Consider the following 27680-nt stretch of genomic DNA (forward strand, 5'->3'; position numbering starts at 1 on the left):
CGCTACGAAGTACGTACCGGGACGTGTCACAAGTATACTAGTTGATTACAACTGCGTACCGAAATGTGTCATGATATATATTTAGGCGGTTTTTTTCAGCTCAAAACGGTACTATCATGTTCTTTATCTTCTTTTTCCCCTTTTTTGGCGAAAACCAATTAAAATTCGTAATTGTTCGACCATAGGGCGTATTGTCCAAAGTCAGGCGATTCGGTAAGTTAAGATTCAATTTCGTTCAAAAAAAAAATTGTATAATTTCCATCACCTTACCTTTTGATAATCCATTTACGGTTTACTTCGCTGTAGCTGTTATTGCGCTGCCTTCGTTCTATCTGTCCACGCAGTGAATTCACAGTTCCATAACATTTACAAATTTTAAAGGTTATTTTTCAAGTTAAAGCGTGGCTTATGGCTTCAGTTTATATAGAGCAGACAATAAAGAGAAATAAATTAACATTAGATACTCAATAAATAGCAAATATTTGTAAAGCATATTTCAAAGTTAAATTGGTTTTTAGATCTAGCTTGGCAACGTTGGTGATATCGCAGGGTTAAGGTATATTCACACTGTATTATTGGCAGAAAGGTAAACGAAAGACCGTGATACCTGCTGGCTGAGAGCCATTAATACGTAAACTGACACTGCTCGGTCTTACCAACATGTCCCTGGACGAAACTCAGTGTGTTTATAAAAGTCCCGCCTCAGGGCCGGATTGTCAACTCTTTATGAATCTGAAAGTATTGTTGAAAAGTAGCGGTACATTAAGCCACAATACCAATCAATTTAGTTCAACAAAGCTGTGCCACCACGTTTTCCTTGGGAACAATCGCAGCAAAGAAAATATGTCGGGAACGAGACTGACATTTGTCTGGCGCCCCAAGAATGTAGAGATTGCACTAGTACCTGGCGGGAAGATCGCAATAATTATAAATAGTTGTCCCTAAATAGACCCTGTGGTATTGGTATGTCAAATCAATTACTAGAGTTTATTCCATTATATGATATTTATCTTCAAAAAACTAGATTTGCACGTGATGACGAAAATAACGCATACAATGCAATGGACCCCAAATTGTCGTCTGCCCGACAAAAATCTTGCTAACAGTATTACATGATTCGTAACTATGGCAATAATAAAAAACATTGCTACATTTTATTGTCTGGCTTTATTATGTTACAAACACCGCGTTTGATGTGGTACTACAGACTTTTGATAAAAACTTAATCAGTTTATGGTCTGGCAAAAAAACACCAAAATAATAGACCTTTTGTAATATATGCCTGAAAACAATGATAAATTGCTACAATGTACATTACTGACCATCTGCTGAGATGATGATACTAGATCGCAGAAAGAAGCGAGTTGTGCCAATATGCAATGTTGATACATAATAGTTTTGTTTTGTCACTCCCGCCAGAAGATAAAAAGCAGTAGCTAAAAATAGTGTTGCATCAGACAATAAAATGTAGCAATGCTAAAAAGATTTTTGTCAAGCCAGACGATAAAATGTAGCAATGTTTGTTGAGCCAGATGATAAAATGTAGCAATGTTAGTAAAAGGTATATGTTGAGCCGGACGATAAAATGTAGTAACGATATAGTATTGATATTTTTGTCGCACCAGAGGACGTTTTTATATTACAAGTCAACTAGCTTCGATTTCCATTCATCGTTGTTGAGCCAGACGATAAAATGTAGCAATGCTTAAGGACAACTTGTAAGACACGAACGCAAAGTCTTATTTGAATCCATGCATCACATGCTATCGCGAGAGCTGAGCCTTAGTTGGTAAAGTTTTCAATTAACTTTGGGTGTTTAACACAATATTTACATCAGTTTGCTTAACATAAAGTGTTGCAGATAACACTGGATGGTATCTTATAAAATACATGCAAAGGGCAGAGTTGAGTTTAGTAGTTATCTCACTGAAGGGTGTCATCATGTCCGCGATATCTCACAAGTGCCGGGCCTACTAATTAGAGCGCACGTACATGAAGAGACGGGTACTCCGGTTTGGAACTCGATCGAACACCAAGTGATAAAGTATTTTACCTGTAGAGTCAAGAGGTTGTGGATAACTCATAATATGATTTCGATTCAATGTCATATTGACCTTGCAATCCATATTCATAGCAAATTGAGTTGAGTGTGTATTTGTTACTTTACAGACTTTTTACAAACTATAGTTTTCAAAGGGCACCACACACGACATGTGAGGACAAGTTGGAGTCAGACCTACCATAAAAGGGATAGATGGACTTTAATAGATAAATGTAATTTCTTATCATGCTTCATTTGTGTTCAGTCTGTGCCTATACTGGCCACGCGCTGTTGGTTTAGGTGCCTGTTGGTGAGTCTAGACAACTTGGGATAACATTCAAGTTTGATGTTGTTGTATATGTAGTTTTTAATTGTGATATGGAATTCGTATCAATAATAATTTTGACAACTGAGGCAACATCTTTTGAATGCAACCTTTACATTTCAGATAATTAAGTACATAGGGGCATTGTTGGTAAAGAAGTGCATATGTCATTCAAAGCTTAATGTTAGAAGCTATATGGTTAATTTGCATAATCAATGACTTTTTAATGATTACGCAATATGTTAACTATGCAAGCTTCAAACGTTAGCCAAAGTTTTCTGGATTCACCAGCAGGCACCTAAAACTGAACATAAAACGGAGCATGATTTTTTTTATGTCAAAAGGACCAGACACAATCTTTCATTTGTCAAAGTTTGGAGAGAAATAAAGAATTTTGATTTTTCAGAGAATTGTGTCCCCACGGCACATTCTTCTTCTCTTCTTCCTTTTTTTTTTTTTTTTTTTTTTTTTTTACAAATACATGTTTTAGTGAGCAACAACACCGTTTGAAAATGTCCAAATCACTCTTTACCTGTGTACCTTGATGTGATCTTAAGCTGTCAATTGCAGTGGTAATCCTATTCAGAAATAGATTTTAATCACCGGTCTGTCGGTCTGCTTATTTCAACAAACACAATATCTAAAGACGAGGCAAAGAGAAATCTTAATTCTCACTCTCTCGATGTGTGTCTTACTTGGATTTAGCAATGATCCCCCTAGAGAAAAGAAATACCTAATGACTGTCTTAGACTCATTACGTTTTCGATTTTCTTCCAAAGTTCCCACTACAGAGCGAGGAAGATTACATACTTATTTTCTTGCGATTAAATTCAATTCAATGGATAGCCATATTCAGGCCGCTACTACGGGTTATGCACATTGACAAAAAATTCATCACAGCCAGGCCTAAACAATGGTTTTTACAGTTCTTACAATAATATCCTCAGATATCGTAGTATCGTCAGCTGCAGTCCATGATCGATAGACGAATTTCATTATGTTTTGAGCGTGATATGCAATCCGTTCTATTCTGCTATATACACAGTCATATGTACACACAAATGAATGAATGTCAACGAATTGAACGCAAATTGAACTTCTCGTATAATGATTTTGCCAGATAACGACCATTATACAAGATTCTGGCACTGTCTATGCTATGGTTCCCAAAACATTCTGGCCGTGCCAACGCACGAAATGCGATCATTAAAGGGGTTTGATTAAAATCTGTGATACAACTAGATAAATGGAGGGGAGGTGGAGGGGCCGGGGGGGTTGGGTCAAGTAAAAATAAAGTGAATTTTTCAGCACTGACCACACATGCATAGTGCAGGAATTTCAGACCCGCATTTACAACACAAAAGTATTGTCGCAAAGTCACAACACTTCTTTACGGCAGCGATAGAACACGTTCCTGCAAGGGGAGCAAGAAACTACTAATTTGTCGCCAGAGAGAAGGGGATGGGAGTTGGGAACCTGTTTTGCTTTTAGGAATTTCCAGAGCAAATTCAAGGATTGGGCGATAATTGAAAATCTCATACTGTTCTTGTAACAATGGAATAAAAAACAGAGTTATGCGATTGCAAGAAAGGTATTATCATGAATAACGTCATACAATTATACAGTTCATTTATGCTTCTTTTATTATTAAACTCTTGACAAAATACCTCTGTTTAAAAGATTTCAAGAGTTAAACGTAAATGAGGAATGAAATCCCCGCTACTTCGACTTGTGCACGAACTGGAATTGTTGTCGTTTACCGGCAAGTAGTACAATCTCTCCTCTAATCGTGTTAATTAAGGAAATAGCCAAATTCCTGTCAAATACATCCAATTAACTTGGGAGTCAATAATGTGAATCTAATCGGATTGGATTGAGCATATTTACAAAGTTTCCCATGGGACGTGTTTGAGAGTTGCCAGACGACAGGTTTTCTTCGGATATATATATTTAGAAAATTAGAAAATCATTGGAAATCCACGCACAATACCGGTACCAATATTGAGACAGTAAAATTGAGTATTGAATGGGAGAAGAATGTTCCAAGTCGGGACCAGGCCGTGTATAGACTCTATATATGTGCTGTTTGACAGGACTAGTTACTAAATGAAACACGACAATATCGTTGAGCCGCCCTGACCAACCCAGTCTTAAAATAAAGTACTATTTTCTACCAAGTTGAAAAATTGCCTGGTAATTTTTTTCTCTCGAAATTATTATGAAAATAATGAAGAGACCAAGAATAAATGACCCTATTTGTGACAAACACCAAAATACAAATACCCCAAAGTCCGCTAAACAATAAGTTCAATTATGTCACCACTGCATGTGCATGTAGAAATCATACCTTCAAGAAGACGATATACTATGATCTGATCATAGATAAGATAGTGATATTCAGTGATAATGATCTTTCTAGATCTCCTTTCTTTCCCCTTGTCTGTCCATCTTCCACATCCCCTTGTCTGCACGCCAACCCCTTTGTCTTTCATATCGAGTCTCTGAATATAACTTCTTTATGTCGCAATATGCTTCTCTTTCTAACTGTTTGTGCCGCCCCACTCTCATTTTACGCTTTCCAATTCTCTTTGACTAAATCAGATCAGACAAAACGTCTTTTCCCCCCCCCCTCCCTCCCTCCCTCCCTGTCTGTCTGTCTGTCTGTCTGTCTGTCTGTTTCTGTCTGTCTGTCTGTCTGTCTGTCTGTCTGTCTGTCTGTCTGTCGTGTTAGACTTTACTTAGTCGGATAGCCATACACGTGGTCCAAACGTTGCCAAGAAATCAACACCAACGCCATTAATACCAACACTACATAATTATACATTGCAATGCGTAATGCGATTTGGATTAAGGCTATTTTTGGTGACCTCGAGCTGTTTTGATTTTACTTTACGTTTATTTATTCTTGACTGCAGTTTCCCTTTAGATGCCTGTTGAATTACATACTCTGTTCGCTTGGTGTAATTAGTACGTACACTACTGCATTGTAGTCTGTATTTGACAGGTATTGGGCGTTCTTAAAGCTTTCCAAGGAAAAGAAGCTAACGTGAAATTATCTTGTGTTCTTACTTTAAACCCCTTCTAAGACGTTTTTATCACAAGGAAACTAAATACAATTGTCCAATCCACCACTATGTGAGTATTTGTCCGTCTTAAGAAAGATAACAAAGTGTCATTTTCTTCAATGATTACTGTACCGTACGGATACACCTGTACAGACCACACCGAAACGTACAGATCACGTGATCAGGTAGAATAACTATATGTATTTCTCTGTACAGTAGTTATATTTTCTGTACAAACTCCGTACAACGATTAATTACGTGTGCTATTTCGTGTTGAATTATAATCATTAATCACTTATCCGTTCGTTGTCGAAAGTGTTCGAGAATAAGGTTAACTTTGACAATATTTTTTGAGAGTTTTATGGCGACACTCTGAGAACTTTTGTTTTCGTAGCTTCAACGTAAGAAAATAACAAATCTCGGGAACCAGAGAACTGCTTTCGCTCTCGCGGTCTAGGATATCTCACTATTGCCGCAAAAGGGGTTGGTAGTAATGTTTTAGGACAGTAGTAATGACCTTTAGTTATCGAGTTCGACGTAAAAACAAAAGATGGTATAGCAACTTTGATGTTATTTGTGTAACTTGAAAAAAATATAATTATCCACTTTGACATTGTAAAGCATAAAATGTTTCTTTACAGGTTTACTTGTTCCGTTGAGGAAGATAGACAGAGACAGAGACAGCGGACAGCAGGCAGACAGACAGACAGACAGACAGACAGACAGACAGACAGACAGACAGACAGACAGACAGACAGACAGACAGACAAACTGGTAGGCAGGCAGACGTACGTACGTACGTCCGTACATACATACATACATACATACATACATACATACATATAGACAGACAGACAGACAGACAGACAGACAGACAGACAGACAGACAGACAGAGGAAACATATTCCAAACCAATCTGAGTCTGCATAATGTACTAAAGATTGTTTAAATAAGCCGTTATAACTGCTGTTTTTTCGAATTTAATGGTATCAAAAAAATTACGTCATGATAACATATTAGAACTATATACAAATTCCTAATGAGAGTTTTATCGATTTCTGGCCAAGGATTCTGTTCTTGATATTGGAATATATACCATAAGTACATGTCACGTGAAACAAAATTGAAGTAACCACCAAATACTGTCAGTTAGAGACTAATCCCTCAGGCTTTAATATATGGGTTCTCCGTAAATTGCTGGTTTATTTTCTTTTACCAGTACAATTAGAGTTTTTAGTTTCAACTACCGTACTGTTACAAGCAGTAACAATATCGTCAAGTGTGTCGAAACTGTCAATCTACAGACAGGTTATCGGTAAAATCAGCCTCCCAGTGTTTCGTTTACGATTTCAGAAATCAACACCAAAACTTAAAACCTTGCGTATTTTACCTCAGACAGTAATGTTGTTATATAGGGTGAAATGTTGGCCGGAAATCACGTACGGACAACTGTACAGGATCGACCTGTCAGTATGCATTGTTCTTAGTGTGTTGGGGGCAAGGCAAACATAGAATTAGAACAATGTGACTAATTCCTATGGACAGTGTCACGTACACTAGGTAGGTTGGCATTTAATATTAGTAGGTACCATGTGGAGATTGGTTGGTTAGTGAAGCAAATTTTATGTAGTTAGGGTAGTCTTTTTAGTAGTCTGAGGCGTAGTGTAGGGTAGCGTAGGGTAGGGTAAGTAGGTAGGTAGCTAGGTATGTAGGTAAGTATATGAGGAGATTGGTTGGTTAGTGAGGCAAATATGTCACGTAGGTAGGGTAGGGTAGGTAGGTAGGTAGGTAGGTAGGTTGGTACATGTGGAGATTGGCTGGTTAGTGACTAAGGCAAATATGTAGATAGGGTAGGTAGGTACATGTGGAGATTGGTTGGTTAGTGACACAGGGGCAAATATGTAGGTAGGGTAGATAGGATAGGGTAGGGTAAGGTATGTAGGTAGGTAGGTAGGTAGGTACGTGTGCAGTTCGGTCAAGAAAAGAGATGTGTAGATGGGTGTACGTGGTTGGGTAAGTAGTTTACTACGTTAGGGGGTACGTGGGATGGATGGGTATTTACATTCAGTTCTACAGGGCATGTATTTTGGTAGGTTAGGTATAAAGTTTGAGTTTGTAGGTAAATGGATTGGTCTACAGGTACGGGGGATGCACAGTGGGACAGTGGTTGGTAGGTGGGTAGACTTGACAGGCGTGGTGGGTAGGTTGGTAAGTAGAGGGCTTTGAAATAACATATGTGGGTAGGTAGGCTGATGACTAGATATGTGTTTGTAGGTGGGTAGATATAGGTACATGTAGGGGAAGATAGGTAGGTAGGATAGGCGTATTGTAGGAGGCCGGGGTAGGAAGAACGATACGGTGATAAATAGGTAGGTAGGTTGATAGAATGTTTGTCAGTTGTATACATTTATTTGCTACTTTCTACAGTAGGTTTCCTCAAAATATACAGTGTAGGCCAAGTATCTCTACCCATTGCATGGCGGTAGTGCCAGACTAGTATCACCGTGTATCAAATCCAACTATCTCTCTTAGATTCTGATCTTGACAAAGTTCTATATATAAACTCGTTGTATATCTCCTGAATGTTTCCTGTGCGTCAGGACTGAGAAAAACTATGCAGGGTCGAAAAATAAAGTATCGGTGATCTTCGTACGCATTCGCATGTGTTCGGGTACAGTCGCAAACGTGTTCGGAAGTAGGCTTTCCATGTCGATTTCCGCGACGCCGCGACCTTCTTTATAATATTATGTGTTCGCAAGCACCACAATTTCAGGTAACGTCGCAGGCGGGCTCTGTATGTCTCAACCAAACAGTCTTTCTCTTGTGATTCGGATTTAGTATTGATCAAACGCTGCTTTTTGAAGTATCTACAGATGTCAGGGCGTGATAAGCAGCTACTTCAGTGCAAAATTTGCACTTGAATATGGTTGAAAAGCCGAACTGGAAAGTTTGCGGAAGGCATTATTCCCACAACAATGGCGGTTGGCTGTTCTGTTTTGATGTGTCCCATCGGTTCAGTTTTTAAAGTGCTTATTCAACATGCAAGACAGGGCTGAAGGTTTTCGTTGAAATGCAAAAGAATGGCTTATCCATTGGAACAATACAACCAGCCAAGAAAAGTCACCCTCACTCTATGTTATTCCATTTCTACAACTCCTCGCCCAATTACATACGCACAATGTCAAACCGTTCAAAACCATTACTTTTGAGGCTTCGCTGTTTGTTCAGATCTTTCAGTCGACTGCAATGGCCATTTTAAGGCTAAAACGTTCCAATTTCCGTTCTTTTCTTGTCGCTTTTAGTTAAAGCACGTCGATTTTGCTATAGCAAGGTCGGGAGTTCAAATTGTCATCATTTGCGATTAGCATTTCGGTTGTGCAATAGTTGCCATGCGTGGAATTGGCATCACATCGACAGAGAGTTCACATTTATCGTCTGCTGATGTGGAATTCGTGCGGCGCGCCAAAAACCTGCGCATGACAACTTCAAATTCGTCAAAATATCATGACAGTCACCGGTCAATCCAGTTACTGATGTAGGTGCTTTTACTGGTGAAAATTAAAACAACTTCTGAATCAGTATATAGACTCTCGTTCAATCCCGTTAAAATGACGATTAATCGGCAATTGGCGACATTTCCTCTGGCTGTGATGACAAGTAAATGCGAACTCTATCCAACTGGATTACCCGTCTGACTGCTAATTTGTAAGCAATGCAAATGTTGGGGATTATTTTAAGATGTGGATCTAAAATGAAATAGAAATGCATGTATAAAAATATCTTGGTTTGGACCATTAGCTGAATATAAAATACCCACCACACCCCACCCTCACCCGTCATCACTAGGCGCTCGCACAGACATTAGCAGCATCGAATTGAAGCTGATATTAGTCACAATAGTAAACCGAGTTGAGACAAAATTTAGTTGCATGGCCCATTGATACATCTGCTTGCTGATCATAGATCAATAACATTGCCTGATGATGATGATGATGATGATGATGATGGTGATGATGATGATGATGATGATGATGATGATGATGATGATGATGATGACGATGATGATGATGATGAAACAATATATGACCAAGATTTACTGTTATTTTGTGAGTGTATTCCAAAACAATGCAAACCCAAAATTGCCGATCTCCACACCACCCACCCACCCACCGACCAACCCACCAACCCACCCAACCTTTGTTGAATTTCTGCCGAGCCTTGAAAATTAAAATGTGACGGTAGGAATCAACTTGTTGGACAAAACCTGAAGCCGGGAGATAAAATCTGGTCGAAACCGTGTAAGCTCACATGGGCGTAGCGTATGATCGATGCATGGATGCTAGGCCGGCTAGTTCCTTTTTTGTTTCAAGTATCTTTAGCAGGGGGCATGATGGTTGTGAATGTTTGTTTCCAAACACTGTGAATGATATGGAGTGTTTGTTGATCGTCTTCATGAAGGTTGGCGAGATCTGTAAACACAGAGATTTGTGCAGTGTAAACAATGAAAGTGAATAGTATTCTACACTTACATAGTCATTTTTCAACAATAGACAAGTTACGAGTGTTTACTTTGGAAAGATACGCCAAAGGTGCCCAACAGCCAGCTGCAAACAGCGCTGTAGGTCGAACACACTCATCTTTGCCTTTTCGTTGAAGTTCCTATGCAAACAAGTATATTCGCGAATATTTGCTTGAGGCCCTTGCTCGTATTCATACGAATGTATGTGGTTTCTCTTCGCCCTGACCGAGCCGCATCACCACGTGACATACAATGCTGCTCAAAATTCGTTGAAATAAAACGGAAACAATAAACGACGTTTTATAAGTGAAATATGTTTGACAATTTTGGATCGACTTTTAAAGTCATCGTAGTAACAAGCGTTTCAGTTCCTTCTTTTCCGAAAAGGAAGCAGAAAGTTTCAAAATTTACTTAAAATTTGATCACCGCGATTTCAAAATGGCGACACGGAAAAATCTGCTGGTGTAACGACAAGGTCGAATGATTACCAAACCTAGTGAATCGACACAGTGTGCAAACAACTTGCAACTCGATCTCGTTACATGCGATGCTTCTGTCAACCGACTACAACCAAGAAGGACAACATTAATTGAATTAACCTGTAATTTATCAAAAGTTAGACGCATGCACCATTTACAAGATCGGGTTAATCTTTCAGATGAGTGCAGAAGCACTTTCACGCGGCACTTTCTTCTCTGTAGTTCTCTGTACGTTGTTGCCCGGTAGCCAATAGATCTAATTTACTTGCCCTAATCGCACTGTTTAGATTGTTGGTAACGGTAAACTGAACTGCTACTTCACACACTATAAACAATTCCTAATACCATGAAGAATTTACGCATAGGTATTTGCTGTTTTCTTACTTCTCATTCTAGGGATTCAAGGAACCGATTCATGCACGTGTGTCTGCATGTACATGGTTTACTCATTAGTTGATGACAGGTACAGATGTACTCTCACATGATGACCTTGGAATAGCGTACTGATCGAAGAATTACTTTACATTACTTTGCTGTCTGTCTGTCTGTCTGTCTGTCTGTCTGTCTGTCTGTCTGTGTGTGTGTGTGCGTGCGTGAGTGTGCGTGCGTGCGTGCGTGTGTGTATATACATGCATACATACATGTATATATATATATATATATATATATATATATATATATATATATATATATATATATAACTTGGTGAGTATCAATCTGCTAAGACAGTGCTCTATACCGCAGTGGCAGAGCGCTATATATATATATATATATATATATATATATATATATATATATATATATATATATATATATATTGGTGTGTGTGTGTATGTGTGTGTATATGTGTATGTATGTGTGTGTGTGTGTGTGTGTGTGTGTGTGTGTGTGTGTGTGTAGGAGTGAAAAAGTGGTGAGCAGAACAATCTTTATAAATAAATTCAATCCTGAAGTTTGGAATGAATATTCTTTAACAAATGATACCAAGGCAAGATATAAATAGGTTACCATCTGACATTATATCTATGTGTTATGATGATGTTGGCATTATATATTTATATATGTGCACGTATGTTCGTGCGTGTGTGCGTGCATGCATGTATGCATGTATGCATGTATGCATGTATGTATGTATGTATGTATGTATGTATGTATGCATGTATGCATGTATGTATGTATGTATGTATGTATGTATGTATGTATGTAGGTATGTGTGTGTGTGTGTGTGTGTGTGTGTGTATGTATGTATGTATACATGCACCAGTCCATCAACGCAATATACTGATACGTATCCATGCATGTATTTCAAGGTTTCTTGTAGTTTTTCCTTCAATTTTATCAATGTTAAATGCGACGTCGACTGCCAAGGGTTCAAGTGGTGACATTTCAGCGACCTAAACAAGGTATAGTTTCATATTAAATTGATTTTATCATTCAACTTACTGAACAGTGGTTTAAAAAGAATAGCAACAATTTAATTATGTATTAGTTACCTGGAGACATGTACTGTGACATCACATTTCGGTAAAATGGATGAATATTAGATGATTTTTTTTTGCGCGGGAGGGGTGCCCCTTAATTTGTCATCGCTATGAGAATCGCAAAATTAACGACATTTACATCGAAAAGAATTTATTACTATGGGGTGATTTTATACTCACTTCAAGGCACAACTTAAACTGAAAATCTGTATCCATAATGTTATCGTAAAATCACCGCAACAAGTTTTATCGTAAACACCTACAGACTTCTTTACGGCTTTAAGGTAAACACACCCTGGCGACCAAAATAAAATGGTTATAGCTGTTCAAAGGATAACCCTGAAACACTTCACGTATACATGTAAAGCCAACACACCTCCACACTCATCGCGAAAGGACGGCACAGATATGTCATTCAATTCAACCTCAGACCACTAAAGAATAGTTGCAGAAATAAACGAAAGAATTGGCTAAGAAGAGACAAGGGCGCTTTACCGTATGGGCCCGGAAACGCTGGTTTCCCGCATCCCTGACTAACATAAAGGTGTGAATCCTGGCAAAAGTTAACGCTGTACGTCTAAATTAGCCCAACAATGTTACTAGAAAGTGAAGGGAAGGGCCGGTTTAGTACATACAAGCCATACGTAGATACAGGTGTGTCGATGAGAATCACAGGTGCAACATAACAACATTTCAACACACCATAAAATGGACTACAGCGTCACTTGCAATGATGACTTTCTTCAAGTACTGACGAAGAGGGTATTGTTTTGTTAAGGGGGGTACATTGTTTCGTTAAGGAGCGCAGCGATGACAAACCAACCCACATTCTTATTTCTAATAATAACACCTTGTTTTGCCTTTCTTTCGTCACATATCTAAATGCACAGCACTGATGGAAAATTTCCTTTTTCTAGTAGAAAGACACTCTGTTCTTGTGAGAGGCTTACTTGTTCCCGCACCGACCATGGTGAAACTTAGACCACCTAAATTAAACACTTGGAGGAAAATAACACTGAATTAATGCAGATTCATACCGTTAGCTACTTCCCGATGAAAACAGTAATTACCGGTACAACTACAGTTGTTTCCTCTACAAGTGTAGTGCAAATATATTCCGGTTATTCATCAAGATATTTGATAGTCTGCGCAAGTATTCTTATCACATTTTGCTTTTTTACCTTTTCGCTACCCGAGTTTCACCCAGTATTTCGACTTAACTCTTTCTGTAAAGGTTATTGGCTAGACTAGTTCTGTAGAACTATTTCTACAACCCCCACCAGGTCCATGTAATTACTGATGTATTTGATTGAATATTCTTTGACTTAATTTGATTGATATGGTTTGTTAATTTATTTGTTATATATTTTTTTTATTTCCTGGTGAAATCAATAAAATCAATATACGTATATATAGACGGCAAACTATCCAGCACCATTTTCGCTATATGATGATCGACATGTCCACATTTTGGATTTTTGTTAAATTCTTATTTTTTTCATCTCAACCGAGGGTGGTTATTGTGTTTAAGGGTCAAATTAGTATCGTCATATCAACGCAATATTATTCCCCAGTGCGCATGCGTTTGAGTAAAAGTTACGATTCTGGCTCTGAGCAATACATAGAAAAAATATGTAACATCCTAAATTATAGGAAAGATCAATAAATATGTAAGCCCATTTACATGTAAAATCGTCCTCGCTAATTCTAAAATATCTCCGATAAACTGTAACATTCCTATTCGTATAGATTATTTTATTCTTTATTAGGTCAAAGGTCAATTATGTTGATAAGCTGCATATGTCACATGCAGAGCAGTGTACTGGGTCTGGGTTTGAATACGACCGACGAGATAATTAACTTAAATTTTTAGTATAGATCCCTGACAATTTTTCCGAAGTGTAACGAACTACTGCTGGAAAATGGAATATTATGGACTCAATTCTAACATTGTCCTAAAAAAAAAACCCGTCTGCAAGTTTTATAATTTACACATACACAATTCATAAATGGTACTTGTAAGTAACAAATCCAGTCAAGATTATTTAACATACTAAAAATAGTTAGTAGCACATTTACCAAACTTTAGATGTTTGGACACAGAATATTTTGGACAATAAAATACACTTTACGTCTTGGCAAACATCTAATGAAAGGACTTACGAGAGAGTCAACCATTGCGGTTCTTTGACAACGTCATTAAATGTAATCCATTCCACCTGTGTATCTGCCTCTTCAGTCTGTCATACCGTGGTGATGTCCCTGTAGATGCCAACTGTATGTTTGTGTTGTTGGGTGCCACATCAATCCCGTTGAGTACGTAATAATTTTGTGTCTGTATTTTGAAAGAAAAAGCCTCGGAAAGTGGCGGGTGTAAATGTAACATCTGTGACTCGAGTACATTTTCCTTTAGTACATTCATAGTTATGGCTTGTTTGCTTGACCCGGCAGACATTTGATCTAGTCGACATTTTAACACCCTATTTCTATTAATATCTCAACAATAAAAGTGATCTCCGCTATGGTCGTATAAAAGAAATTGGCAAAGAGATGTATGTACTTCTCTGGATTCACACGCAAACATACATAACACACACATAAACCCGTCAATCCATCTGTCTATAACTATTCATCCGCCACCACCAATACAGAATTAGGGTTTAAAATAAAGACGACTATGATTTCACTATAGCTCAGAGTAACTCTAGCAGCGTTTCGAATGAATAATCTAACTTGGTGGATGCAAGATATTGTGAGCTTATACATACATACATACATACATACATACACATACATACACATCTACGTACCTACCTAGTACCTACATACACACACAAGCATACTGTGTATACATGAATATATATAATACATACGTACGTACATGTACGTACGTACATACACACACGCACATTACTTACATATGCATATGTACACATACATTACATACATCTACACATGCGTATGTAATACATACATACATACATGAATACATACATACATGAATACGTACATACATACATACATACATACATGCATGCATGCATGCATACATACATGCATGCATGCATACATACATACATACATACATACATACATACATACATACACACACACACAATGAAAATGGACTCGTGTACAAATTTTGTTTTAAATGTTCACTTTTTTTTAATTTTTTCACTTGTAGGTACGTAGACATCCTTGTTATATCTCAAGTTTGAAGTCAATAATGATGGATTTGGCACAGGAGATGATGTAATGCATGATATGAAGCTCATTGTTATGTATTTATGCTAATTAATATGTATAATTTATTCTAATTTATGATAACCACATGTTCAATATTGAAAATAGTCTTATGTCTGTGATCATGCTTTATATATACAGCTGCCGACATCAGACCGTGGACAAACAGAACCTGTTACAAACAGGGAAAGTAAACAACAGGTTCCAGTTGTCCACAGTCTAATGTCAGCAGTCATATCTTCAAATTATACATTGTATAGATGCACTGTGACAAATAACATCAATAACTTTAATTCAGAACCACTCTTGTAGAGATTCACTTAGCCTTTGAATTGACGTGGCCACATTAATGAGGATTGTGTATTAATTTTGGATTTTAATTATAAAACAATTTTATTGTGGCTTCCAACTTGAAAAAGCAATGTAAAACAATACATACCAAGTCCTTGATTGTAACTCAATACATTGCAGAAGATTACTAAATGTGTAAAATCTTTACTGTACATACAATTACACATTTTTACACACTTTTTTTAGATTTTTGAAATGTATTGCGTTACAGACTTTGTCAATGTTGTTTCACATTGATTTTTTTCAAATAGGAAGAAGCCATGATAAAATTGTTTTATAGATTAAAAATTAAAAATAAATACCCAATCCTCAGCCACATGGCCACTTTAATAGTAGGACAAACAGTCTTTATACGGGAAATGAAACAAACCAAAGAACACAAAAGATTAGGGTTATGGACTTATGGTTTATTACTGTTATGTGGTTTGGTTAGCAAACACTCTTAGTTGGTCAGATATGATATTTGTTCCTTACTTAAACATGGTTAGAAGCCTGATAGCGCTGAACCAACATATCCTAAGACTACCAATATACTTTACAGAAACATAGCTTTCAGCTAAATAAGATACAAATTAAAACTATCACTGTTTGATGTCAAGGTTTGATAGCAGTGTCTTTGTTGTGCAGATGTAATTACTCTGTAATCAAGACAGTGAAAACAGTGGAAGTCCCCACAATGTCAGATAGTGTAACACTGAAAGTCCTCACAATGTCAGCTAGTGTAACACTGAAAGTCCTCACAATGTGCACTGCAAGATCATACAAGTCATCTCAGAAATACAACCATTTTGTAAGTAAAATTAAACCAACATATAGCTTTTATCCACATTTTGTTTTACTTTGTATCTATCTTATTAAGCCAAAAGCTTGGTTTTCCGTTGTCATATCAGCCCCCCCCCCCCACCCCCATATTATGAGGTGCAAGAGGTTTTTAGAAAGTCTGCATGCACTTCTTCTGTTGATATATTTTCATGGCAAAATGGCATTCGTATTTCACCTCAAAAGGTGTATTCATTGTTTAGTACATTTTTCATACATGTAATGAAAATAGTTTGAACAAGAGTCAGACACGGCTGCTCACCCCTCTAGTCTAAATGGATGAAAATTGATGATGAGTAGAGATGAGAACAGAAGACAAGTATATTTCATGGCTATGTTCTGAGAATAGATAAGTGTGATGATACAGGGTGGTGTGGATGTCTATGTTTCAAGTTTTGGTATATCCATCCTCATTTTAAAATCCTTGAGCCATTTCTGGTGCTCCCCAGTGTGGTACCTGTAAAGTTGATCAGAAAGTCACAAGTTACTTACATTATAGTCAACTGATTTATTCCATTTCTAACAAACTTGTTATCAACAGTTTTGCTTTTACTTGTAGCATGGTAAAATCTATGGAGTCACACGCTCTCACACAAGATCCTCTGAGCTGTGCCAAAATGTAAAATTAAAGGTTTTTAAATTCAATCAAATTGGGAGCATGTTCTTGTCATTTCATACTGAACTTGTATAATATAATTCATGTTTTGTTTTCATTTCAAATGAGTAGGCATGTCTGGAAATGTTATCCCTGTTATTGTGTTAACCTATCTTGTCATATTGTAAATACAAATTCTAATCTACACCTTCACTCAAGGGTGTTACAACAAAGGAAAAACTGTTATAAACATACCCAGGTGTAAATCACAGTCCAGCAATGTCTGATAAAACTGCCAGACAGTATAGTAAAAATAACCAGACTTACCGCTGATGCCTGTTGTGCTGCAGCTTGTTTTTTATCTATATTCATAGCTAACATCTGACTTCGGAAGGAAAGACCTTTAGTTTTCTCTATCACTTGTTGGTATGCTGAGTTGGCTTGTACTCCCATGACAACATGACCCTGTGATGATGAATGAGAGAAAGGGTTCACTTTTGTTATATGAAGGCAACATTTGTTACACATGTTAATTATCGATAGGTTGATTTGTAGGCAGTGGTAGTATATGTACATAGATAACCTGTGCTACTACACTAGTCCCATCTAGACGTAGGTCATCCTACCTGAGGCAATCCCAAGATTTGTGTCTACACGTAGGAAGGCTGCAGCGTAGATGTCACGCGTTCCCTCCTGACTCCGTCCTGACAGTACATAGGACGAAGTCAGGAGGATTTCAGGATGCTTTTAGGATGTATTTGAGTCTACATGGGCTTCAAACTATCCTGAATCCTCAGGTAGGATTTTTAGTGCCGTGTAGACGGGGCTAATGTCCCCATCCTAGCTTGTACTTAAGAAGGTTGATTCCCTCAACAGAATATCATGCACTCTTTTCAGTAGGGAAGGTTGTCAATATCCTTCAATTATGCTGGAATAGTTTGGTGGCAGGCTTGCAAGTATGCTAAGATCTTAGCTTTCCCACCACAGCCAACTGATAAATTGTGCATCCAAGACCTGACTACAACTACAAGCAAGTACAAGTTGCAAATTTTTAGTTATTTTATTCTTTTATTAAACTATATTTAAAGAGGGTAGCCCAGTTGGCTGAGGCCAATCTTCTTTGGGGCCCTCTGTGAAAGTGAGTGAAAGACATGCACATCTACACATCAGAGATCTAACTACCAGCAAGTACACTAGGAGTGAAAGACATCTACCCTTCAGAGACCTGAAGACCAGCAAGTACAAGCTAGGAGTGAAAGACATCTACCCTTCAGACAGACCTGACTACAGGCACACAAATACAAGTTGGGAGTGAAAGACATCTACCCTTCAGACAGACCTAACTACAGACACACAAATACAAGTTGGGAGTGAAAGACATCTACCCTTCAGACAGACCTGACTACAGGCACACAAATACAAGTTGGGAGTGAAAGACATCTACCCTTAAGAGAGACCTGACTACAGGCACACAAATACAAGTTGGGAGTGAAAGACATCTACCCTTCAGACAGACCTGACTACAGGCACACAAATACAAGTTGGGAGTGAAAGACATCTACCCTTCAGACAGACCTGACTACAGGCACACAAATACAAGTTGGGAGTGAAAGACTTCTACCCTTCAGACAGACCTGACTACAGGCACACAAATACAAGTTGGGAGTGAAAGACATCTACCCTTCAGTCAAAAGAACACTATGGTTTCTATACTTATATAGAGTACTGGCCTACTACATTCCTTTTGTTGACAATAGCCATTTTGTAATCTCAAGAGAGTCAGATGCAAAGGATTGTGGGATTACCTGTTTAGAATCTATCTTGGCATCTAACCTAGCATTACGAATTAAGTTGACGATCCACTTCTCAGCTTCATCTGGAGTCATGTTTAATTTCTCAGCCAGCATACTGTGTAAGGTATAAAGTATTATTACTACTTGTACATGCACTTACAGCAATAACAATTGAAAATAAACCTGGGTATTGCTCAATAAACAATATACAAATACAAGCCAAAGTATGTGGATACACACAGACAAACACAATCATAAAGGCATAATACACTCATACATACAAAGTACAAACAATATCTATACTGAGACCCGGTACATAAAAACAAAATAATTTATAGCACTTGCCACTAGAGGGCATAGTCCCAAAGTATGACCATAGCCTGAGGTAACGTGAAATGTATTTCACTCTAATAGCGATTGGTTGAAGACTTGCTCCATTTGTCTTTAAATTTAAAACAATTTTTTGTGATACTAGAAAAAGCCTAATAACATGGGAAAAAGAACGACTTTTACAAGTTTTAGTATAGAAAAATTTAAACTTTAGTTATTCACAAACAAATGGTGGCAACGATCTGTTTAAAATCTGATGCAGTGAAAGTGGCTAGATGTCTTTATTTATTTACCTCTATTTCAAAACAAACGACACACAACATGATGGAAATAGAGATAAATAAAGACATCTAGCCACTTTTACCACATCAGATTGTAGTAAGACTGAGCTCGAACCTGCAACCTGCAGATTCCAAGCCAGCCACTCTAACCATTTAGCCATCATGCCTGTACAATGTGATGTCTACGTATAAAGTACAACAGGAAAGTAACATACCTTATACTAATACACTGATGGATGCGACAGAAGGTCTCAAAAATAAAAAGTCTGGCATTTTCGATAAAATCATCCAAACAGGCGACCAGGAAAAAGTCATTTATTAACACCTGAAAGATGAAATGTTGTCAACAATTACTATAAAGGTACAAATCAAGACATGAAATTTAATCAGTTGAAAATCTGTGGCAGTTACATGTACAGCTGTACTCACAGCAATGGAAAAAAATTGAAACTGTTTTGTTAGACATAATAATGACTTACATTGTGTACTTGTAATATCATATATTATACCATGCATGACCCAAGTTGAACAAAAAATATGGAAGATATACCCTGGTTGTTCTACAATGCTTGTCTATGTCACCGGTTCTGTGGTTTTCGAAATACGAGTCAAAACATTCAAAATTGCCATTACTTTCTGCTTTGATATTATTGGTGCTGGTATAATTATGTTGTTCTCCAATATTTTTCTTCATTCAGCCGGAAAAATATTTGTGACATAAGGGTTGTCACTACTCGTGTAGCAACTCATAGTGACAAAGGCCCCTTAGGTCACTCATATTTTCCTTGGCTGAACGAAGAAAAATATTGGGGAATAATATCTAAGTACTGAATCACCTGTGGGTAAATATCAAAAATGTACTTGTGTAGTTGTACACATAATATAGTAGGTAATAAGTGTATAACAGACCATAGCACACTTACTGTTTCACATTCTCTCAGTTTCTTCTGTGCGCTATCAAAGTCAAAATTGACATAGAGACACTCTAGGAATTCTGTGATAGGGTCTCTGTATGTGTAGGATTCTTGCTGTATTACTTTGACGAGGTCTTTCAACACTGTCCGCCTTCTCTTGTTGGTGATTACAGCTGTTGTCAGATAGCGTAAAATGTGTGGACACATTGTCTGAATGGCATTCAGGTAGCTGTATCAGAGAACAAAGAGAGAGAAATTGTACACATGATCATTTGTGCAAACGGGAGCACACTCTTCTACTGATGCAACAAACAGGGTGTCGTATACAGTTACCATAAATGGGGTATTTGATGTGACAATGAAAACCCTCTATAAGGAGAAAATTGTAGATTGCTTTCTAAGCAAACAATCTGTGATCACACTCTTTTCCCTACCTTTTAACATTGCCAATGGACAACTTACAAGGAAACTCTTTTTTCTTCCCAATATCGATTATACAATGTAAAGGACACTTTAATATGTTATTATACAAACTAAATTTTTGATGTATGATTCACTGGTGACTTGATCTCTGTTTGCAACTCACAACAGTGGTGAAAGCTTACAACAAGTTGTTTATATATACATGTATGCACAATTTGTGTTCACGAAGATAAACACTATCACTCCACTTTCAAGATGGCATCCACACGAAAGTAACTCAAACAACCCTTGAGTTAAAAAAAGATGAATTTTTCAAGATTATCAATCACATGACAATGGCAAATTGACTATCAGCAATGTGCCTCCTGAGCCAATTTGGTATGCAACTGATGCTCAATTTCTTCTGATGCACCAAAATTTTAAGTGTCACTGACACCTAAACATTTTGGATACATCAAAATTTGGTGTTCCCCTATTCCTTACTATGTGGTGACCAGTATACCCTCTAAGTCAATGTGATGTGCCACTGACACACAAAATGTTCATATAATGCGTATAAATTTATTGTTTGTTGATCAATTTAACTAGTCTACGATTATCAATGTGCAGTTGAAATCGCATTGATGTGCAAAACTTTCTTGTGACATACATGTACTAAAATTCAGTGTTCCCAAACTATGCGGTGAGTAACTGGATTGACTTACGGTGCTTGGTAGAGAAACAAGTCAATGATAGCATCACGACCTTTGGGATGGTTAAAGAATACAAATAAACTCCAATGTATGAGCCAGGTTCTTTGTTGGAGACTCTGTAAGGGTGTTACAAATACCTGCAATAGACAATTTAGACTGTGTAAGATGTATTGTATCGTTACATTCTCATTGACCTCCTCTGGTTGCAGTGTGTTGGGTATTGCTCCATTCAACATAGACATACATGAGCGGTGGCTGATAGAGTGACACAGCATGTACCTTACAGATGAGTACAGACAATCACATGAATGTTAAACATACATGGAAATCCTTTTTTATAATCATTAGTCATCCAGTACACTTGTTTCCAGTCATGAAGAATGGGCTTATAAGGCCAATTATTTGTAATTTGTATCAGTCACAGACAGGCAGACCTGTTGCAAAAGGACCAGGACCTGGATCATTTGACATGCAATGTTGGACATGAAGTACATGTACCCCCCAGAGTCTTGTCTGGGTGGATTTGTAGTAGCGCCCCCAGTGGTGAGAGTCTGAGTCACCAACACTAATTTTTTGCATATACATGCATTCATAGCTCAAAAATTGTATTTTCCTGAATTAGCATCTGGTTACCTCAGCAGTAACACCACACTAGCACTAACATCTACATGCAACAAGCATGCATATGCAACTTGAAGGGTCAATGTCATTGCTGAATGGCCAAATAGCCGGCGACTTGGCTACCCATGGCCATCTACTTTTTAGAATTCATACATGAAGTTTATGTAACCAAAAGACAACTTTTTCAAAGGTCAGTAATGACTAACTTGAGCAGTGATTGGTTGTTATGGCTTCATTGCTTCTCAATAGCTGGTTGTCACCCTAAATGTACTTTTCTGATCTAGCCACCTCCCACAAAAAATTAGTCACCGTGACAACCTTTAACGTTAACTTACATTTGAATCAATGACATCTTTGAGTCTGTTCAAATCTTCAAGAGCTGCATCCCAATTCTGCATCAGAATTTCTGATGCAAGTTTTCCCCAGAGTGAACTCAAAGCACTCTTATCATTGGGTAATACCTGTTGAATTTAAAAACAAGAATAGGACACATTGCAGAATTAGAAATTTATCCAACGTTCACAATAAATGAAAAATTTCTAGTGCATCAAAATGTTCAAATAGATCCTAGCTTTCAACCTGTGTCATAAAATCTTCTTCAGGAATGTGAAGTCACATAGTTTGTGTAAGTGTGACTTTCGAGTATTATCATAGAAAGGTGGAAACATTCATCTAGGCACTCCTACAAACGGCCAACAGGGACGATTGCACAATGTCACACAAGCTCAATAAGCGAACTTTGTTTGCTAAGGGGGCAGGGTCTAAGGGGGGGGGGGGGGGGGGGGAATTGCTGAACTTTATTTTCACACTTCTAATCATATTTCGACGGAAAACTTTCACTCCTTCAATGATAACAACTTTTGTATTTTCTACTGAGATGTTGATAAATTGATAAAAGTTTTTTTTACATAAACAAACAATGTTTTGGGGGTTTTTTTTGTTGATCTTGTGCGACATTGCCATTGCCCCTAACTCAAAGTTCAGATCTATTTGTCAGGAAGATGTTTCATGACTAAGACATTCTGATTCAAAATACATACCTATGGTGTAATCATTTGGACTTGAGCAACTTTTTAACTAGACCTCCTGTGTAGCATTCCCACCAAATACCACGACAGACAATCAATTCAACAATTTTTGACTTTCGGTCATATACACACTACTGTACCACACACACACTACCACAAAACCTCCTACAAGTTTATCATGATCACACTGACCAGGCATTACAATACATACATGTAGCATGGTATTACATTACAACAACACATACCAATACTAAACAGATGTAGCAACATTCAGCTGTTCCAAACATTACACTACTTACATGTACATGTACTGTACCTCTGCATGACATTACGACAAAACTAATCAATGCTCTATACAGAAGTCAGATATCCAATGCTACATTTGTACCTAAGGCATTACATTCCATTCCATTACATTGCATTACATTACATTACAACATAACACACCAATACTTCACAGAAGAGGCAATATTCGGCTGATCCAGACATTGCACTACAATGTACATAACTCTGCGTGACATTACAACCAAATTTACTCTATAGGAAGTACTGAGACATCCGACTGCTTTGAGACATTACAATATAGAACACAGCATTACACTCCCAATACTATATACGCGTAGGATATCCAACTACCTAAGGCATTACACAACAGTATAGAAAACTGCATTACACACATAACTTACCAATACTCTATAGAAGTAGAGGTATTCAGCAGCTCCTGAATAATTACCACATTCATATTGAAACTTGGCATATTTATACAAGGTATCCAACATCTCAGGTGCAAACTGAAATACAACAATATATATAGCTTATTCTTATAACTATCTTACATTGAAATTCACATGACCAGTGTGAATGCAATAGACACAACTGTGATTTTCAAGATAAACTTGATTGATGAGACCCCTGTACATAAACAATTACAGTCTTTGGAAAGTTCAGTTCAAACAATCAACACCAAGTGTGGTATCTGATAACAGGAGGTTGTAAAATAGATGTCTTGTGTTCAATCTCGGTCTAAGGTTCAATCCAACTTTGTCTATATATATAAATATAGTGTGCTCAGTAACAGTCAGTCTAAATATTGGTCTTGTATATTATGACCTCCTGTTATCAGATAACACAGTTGGCATTGTATTTATGTTCACGTATGTTTCTAGATCTATATAGTGGTGAGAAGAGCAACTGAGGTTTTTCTTAAAGTGGCCATATGGATAAGGATTTGGTATCTATTTTGGAATTTGATCATGGCTTCCTACTTGAAAAATCAATCTGAAACAACATTGACCAAGTCTGTGCTTCTAACTCATTACAAAATGCTAACAGATGTGTAAAAAAGTATGTTATTGTCCGTACCATAACAAACATTTAACACATTTATTAATCTTTTGTACTGTATTGTGTTACAAACAAGGACTTGGCATGTGTTGTTTCACATTGATTTTTCAAGTACATTTGTACATTGTATGGATCAAATTGTTTAATAAATAAACAATCCAAAATAAGTATGAAATCCTTATCCATATGTCCAATTTAAAAGACAATAACTTTGTTAGTCAAGATATCACATTCATACAAAATCATCAGCCAGTACTAAAATTTACAAGCCTGATAGGGCAGAACAACACAACGTATCTTAGAGTCTATAACTTGATGAAAACTACAAAATCGTAAAGTCTAAGTGCACATCAAAAATATTACAGGTTCAATCAATCATTCAAATTTCTATAGTACTGATTTCCAGAGCAATGTTCTGTTCAGTAGCGCTGAATGGCTAAAGTACACCATGAGCTTTGGTGAACAAATAAATCTTCAGTTTTGTTTTGAAACAATCCAGGCTGAAGGCTTGGTGAATGTCAAGTGACAAAGATGAATGTTTTATATACATCGGCATGTTTGATATGCTAGAACAATTTGTTTTCCTTCAGATTACACTTGTGTGACTTACCCCATGGTTCCTTGATAAATAATCATAGAATTGTCTTCCATCTCTTGTACTCTGTATTTGTACACTCACTTCTGGATCTTCAAATATCTTTACGATAGGTTCTGTTTCTGCCTGCAGTTTTTTCAACTCTGACACAACCTCTGCACGTTTGTTTCTCAATTCTGGTATTGAAAATGAAAAAGGTATGTTACATACACAAATTGACAATATTAAGGCTCCATCAATTAAATACTTTGTTTGCCGTCCTTGAATTTCCAAAAAAGCCTCCCGGCAGACAGGGGGAAAATAAACCCAGGAAATACACAAAGATGGTACATGTATGTGTCATGTAAAATTCACTTTTCTATTTATTCATTTTGTGTGCAAATAAATCTGGTGAAATATTAATGTCAAAATGGTAAGTTTGATTAACTAAACAACTATTTAGAGATGTTTATTTATAAGTAAGGTCTCTCCAATTTATTTCAAATACTCACTTTCTGGAACCTCTGCTTCTTTATGCAAGGTTTTATACACATCCATAGCAAAATCAACCTGAAATTGAAATTATTTGACATTATCAAATACAGTATTGATTTACAGTTTATTGTTAAATTGAACTAGTCTGGTACTGATTGACGATAAAACTTGGTAATGTATTCAAATGAAAATAATGAGCCTGAGAATGCATTATTTAATTTGTAAATATCTTATTTTACATAAGGCCCCAAAAAGAAAGAATTGTTTCTTGTCAGCACGCGCATCACTTAAATACCCTCACGTTGTTTGTTTCGTGCCCTGCATACATACATTGTATATGTATTGAGCACTGTTTACTCCAGCATAGACATTTTACATGTACATATACTGAGTTTCCAGTGAAGTTTAAACTTTTCAATTTCTAACACTACCAACTCTTGGAAAGCTGTACCTGAAGCTTTCGTCCTCTCACTAAGGACTTCATCAGCAGACTGAAGTTTAAACTTCATAAGAAATGGCTAATACATGTACCACACAATTTAACCTACACAGAATTATATACTGAGTTTATATATCCCTTAGCAGTAATTGGTTATTATTGTGTCATTGCTGTTCTGTATCTGATGGTCCCCTAGTCCGAGGAGACACTGACTCCAGTACGGAGTCAGATATACACTTACATGTATTTGATTAGTATGACTCTTATTCTCAGGCAGAAATCCAAGTGCTCTCAAACTTGCAAACGATGCATTAAAATAAATAATGAGATAGTGGGCCCTCGTTCACTGACAAGTCCACACAGACCAAAACGACGGGGTCATGTATGTGTATGTGTATAGCAGATGCACATTGTTCAAATTACACATACAAATTACTGAACGAGGATGCAACATTATCTCATTATCATTCACAACCCAGAAGTCATGTTTTTGAGACAAAAAAAAAATTGTTTTTCTTTAGCTGTGCGAGAAAAAAAATGGAAATCATTTTGAATGTTGCCTTGGAAAGTTGGGAGAGATGTGTAAGCTGAAAATTGGAGCCGACCTCAAAAGAATCAGCATCTGTGTTTGACCACAAGATTGAGACCACTAGGATCTCTGCCGGAGAACTGAATCATACCGACCAAATACATCTGACTCCATACTCAAGTCAGAGCCTCCTCTTATTTCTTGCACCCCTTACGCGTCTCTCTCTCTCTCTCTCTCTCTCTCCAGAGCCTCCTCTTATTTCTTGCACCCCTTACGCGTCTCTCTCTCTCTCTCTCTCTCTCTCTCTCTCTCTCTCTCTCTCTCTCTCTCTCTCTCTCTCTCTCTCTCTCTCTCTCTCTCTCTCTGTCTCTCTCTCGCTCTCTCTCCCTCTCTATTACATTTATATATTGTACTGAAAATTGTAGTTCTTACCATGTTTGTTTTGCTGAGAAGATCAAGTTTTCCTTGTAACATCTCATTTTCATCGTAAATCTGAAATAAAAGACAAACATTCATTATCAAATTTCTCATCATCAGGGTGTTTCTTACTGTTTCCGAAACAGATATCGTAGCAACTGTGACCGTCAGAGTATAGTAAACTACATATATGATTCGTACATATGAATGACGACTGTACAACCACCATGCACATGTGGTCCATGTAATGCAGCAAGGCAACAGTGTACTAACACAGCTGGACGGAAATTTCGATCATAACAAGCGGAAATGTTTCAGTTTTGGGTCGTTGGAAGACACAAAAGATTGTTTGTACTTACCTCTTTCACCGACAAGAATTCCAAAAGTGGAAAGACTAAATGTCGGTCTAAATAATTTCCAATCTTCGATGTCAGATCGAATTCCGCCATTTTGGATTGCTGCAATATACCCACACTACATTGCACAGACAGGACAGGAAAGAGTACATTCCACTCTATAATAGGGGAGACGGATATGAAGCGTAAACGCACCGAAACACATGATTATAAAACACACACACACACACACACACACACACACACACACACACACTTAAAATGAATTATTTAAATTGATTTCAATTACTTACCATGAAAAATATTTTTGTCAACCTTTAATAACTCCAAATATCCTAAAATAGAGAGTGGATCGTGGGAAATTTAAAGAACTACATACGCGCATTAACACACACTGAAGTTGCAGTCAGATGTTGAAATTTAACAAATGAGCGTTATAATGCTTTAATTAACAGCTTAACTTCATCAAAACTTGCCACTGGTCAGTTTAGCCTCCATTTACTTCAATTGATACTCTAGAGTAACA

General features: G+C 37.3%; 1 protein-coding gene across 1 annotated transcript; it reads right to left on the minus strand.

Moving 5' to 3' along the window:
- Nucleotides 1–16416: 16416 nt before the first annotated feature.
- On the minus strand, nt 16417–27496 carry LOC144445427 (eukaryotic translation initiation factor 3 subunit E-A-like). The gene is made up of 13 exons (XM_078134966.1): nt 27448–27496; nt 27158–27312; nt 26814–26873; nt 25431–25488; nt 24955–25115; nt 23687–23791; nt 22308–22433; nt 21364–21488; nt 20246–20465; nt 19538–19647; nt 18724–18826; nt 17246–17383; nt 16417–16780 (listed from the first exon to the last, which is right to left on the minus strand). Exons 2-13 carry the CDS (start codon nt 27245–27247, stop codon nt 16739–16741), a joined length of 1338 nt encoding a protein of 445 aa, XP_077991092.1. The 5' UTR covers nt 27248–27312; nt 27448–27496; the 3' UTR covers nt 16417–16738.
- Nucleotides 27497–27680: the final 184 nt, after the last annotated feature.

Source organism: Glandiceps talaboti, chromosome 14, assembly GCF_964340395.1.
Source record: "Glandiceps talaboti chromosome 14, keGlaTala1.1, whole genome shotgun sequence".
Lineage (NCBI taxonomy): Eukaryota > Metazoa > Hemichordata > Enteropneusta > Spengelidae > Glandiceps > Glandiceps talaboti.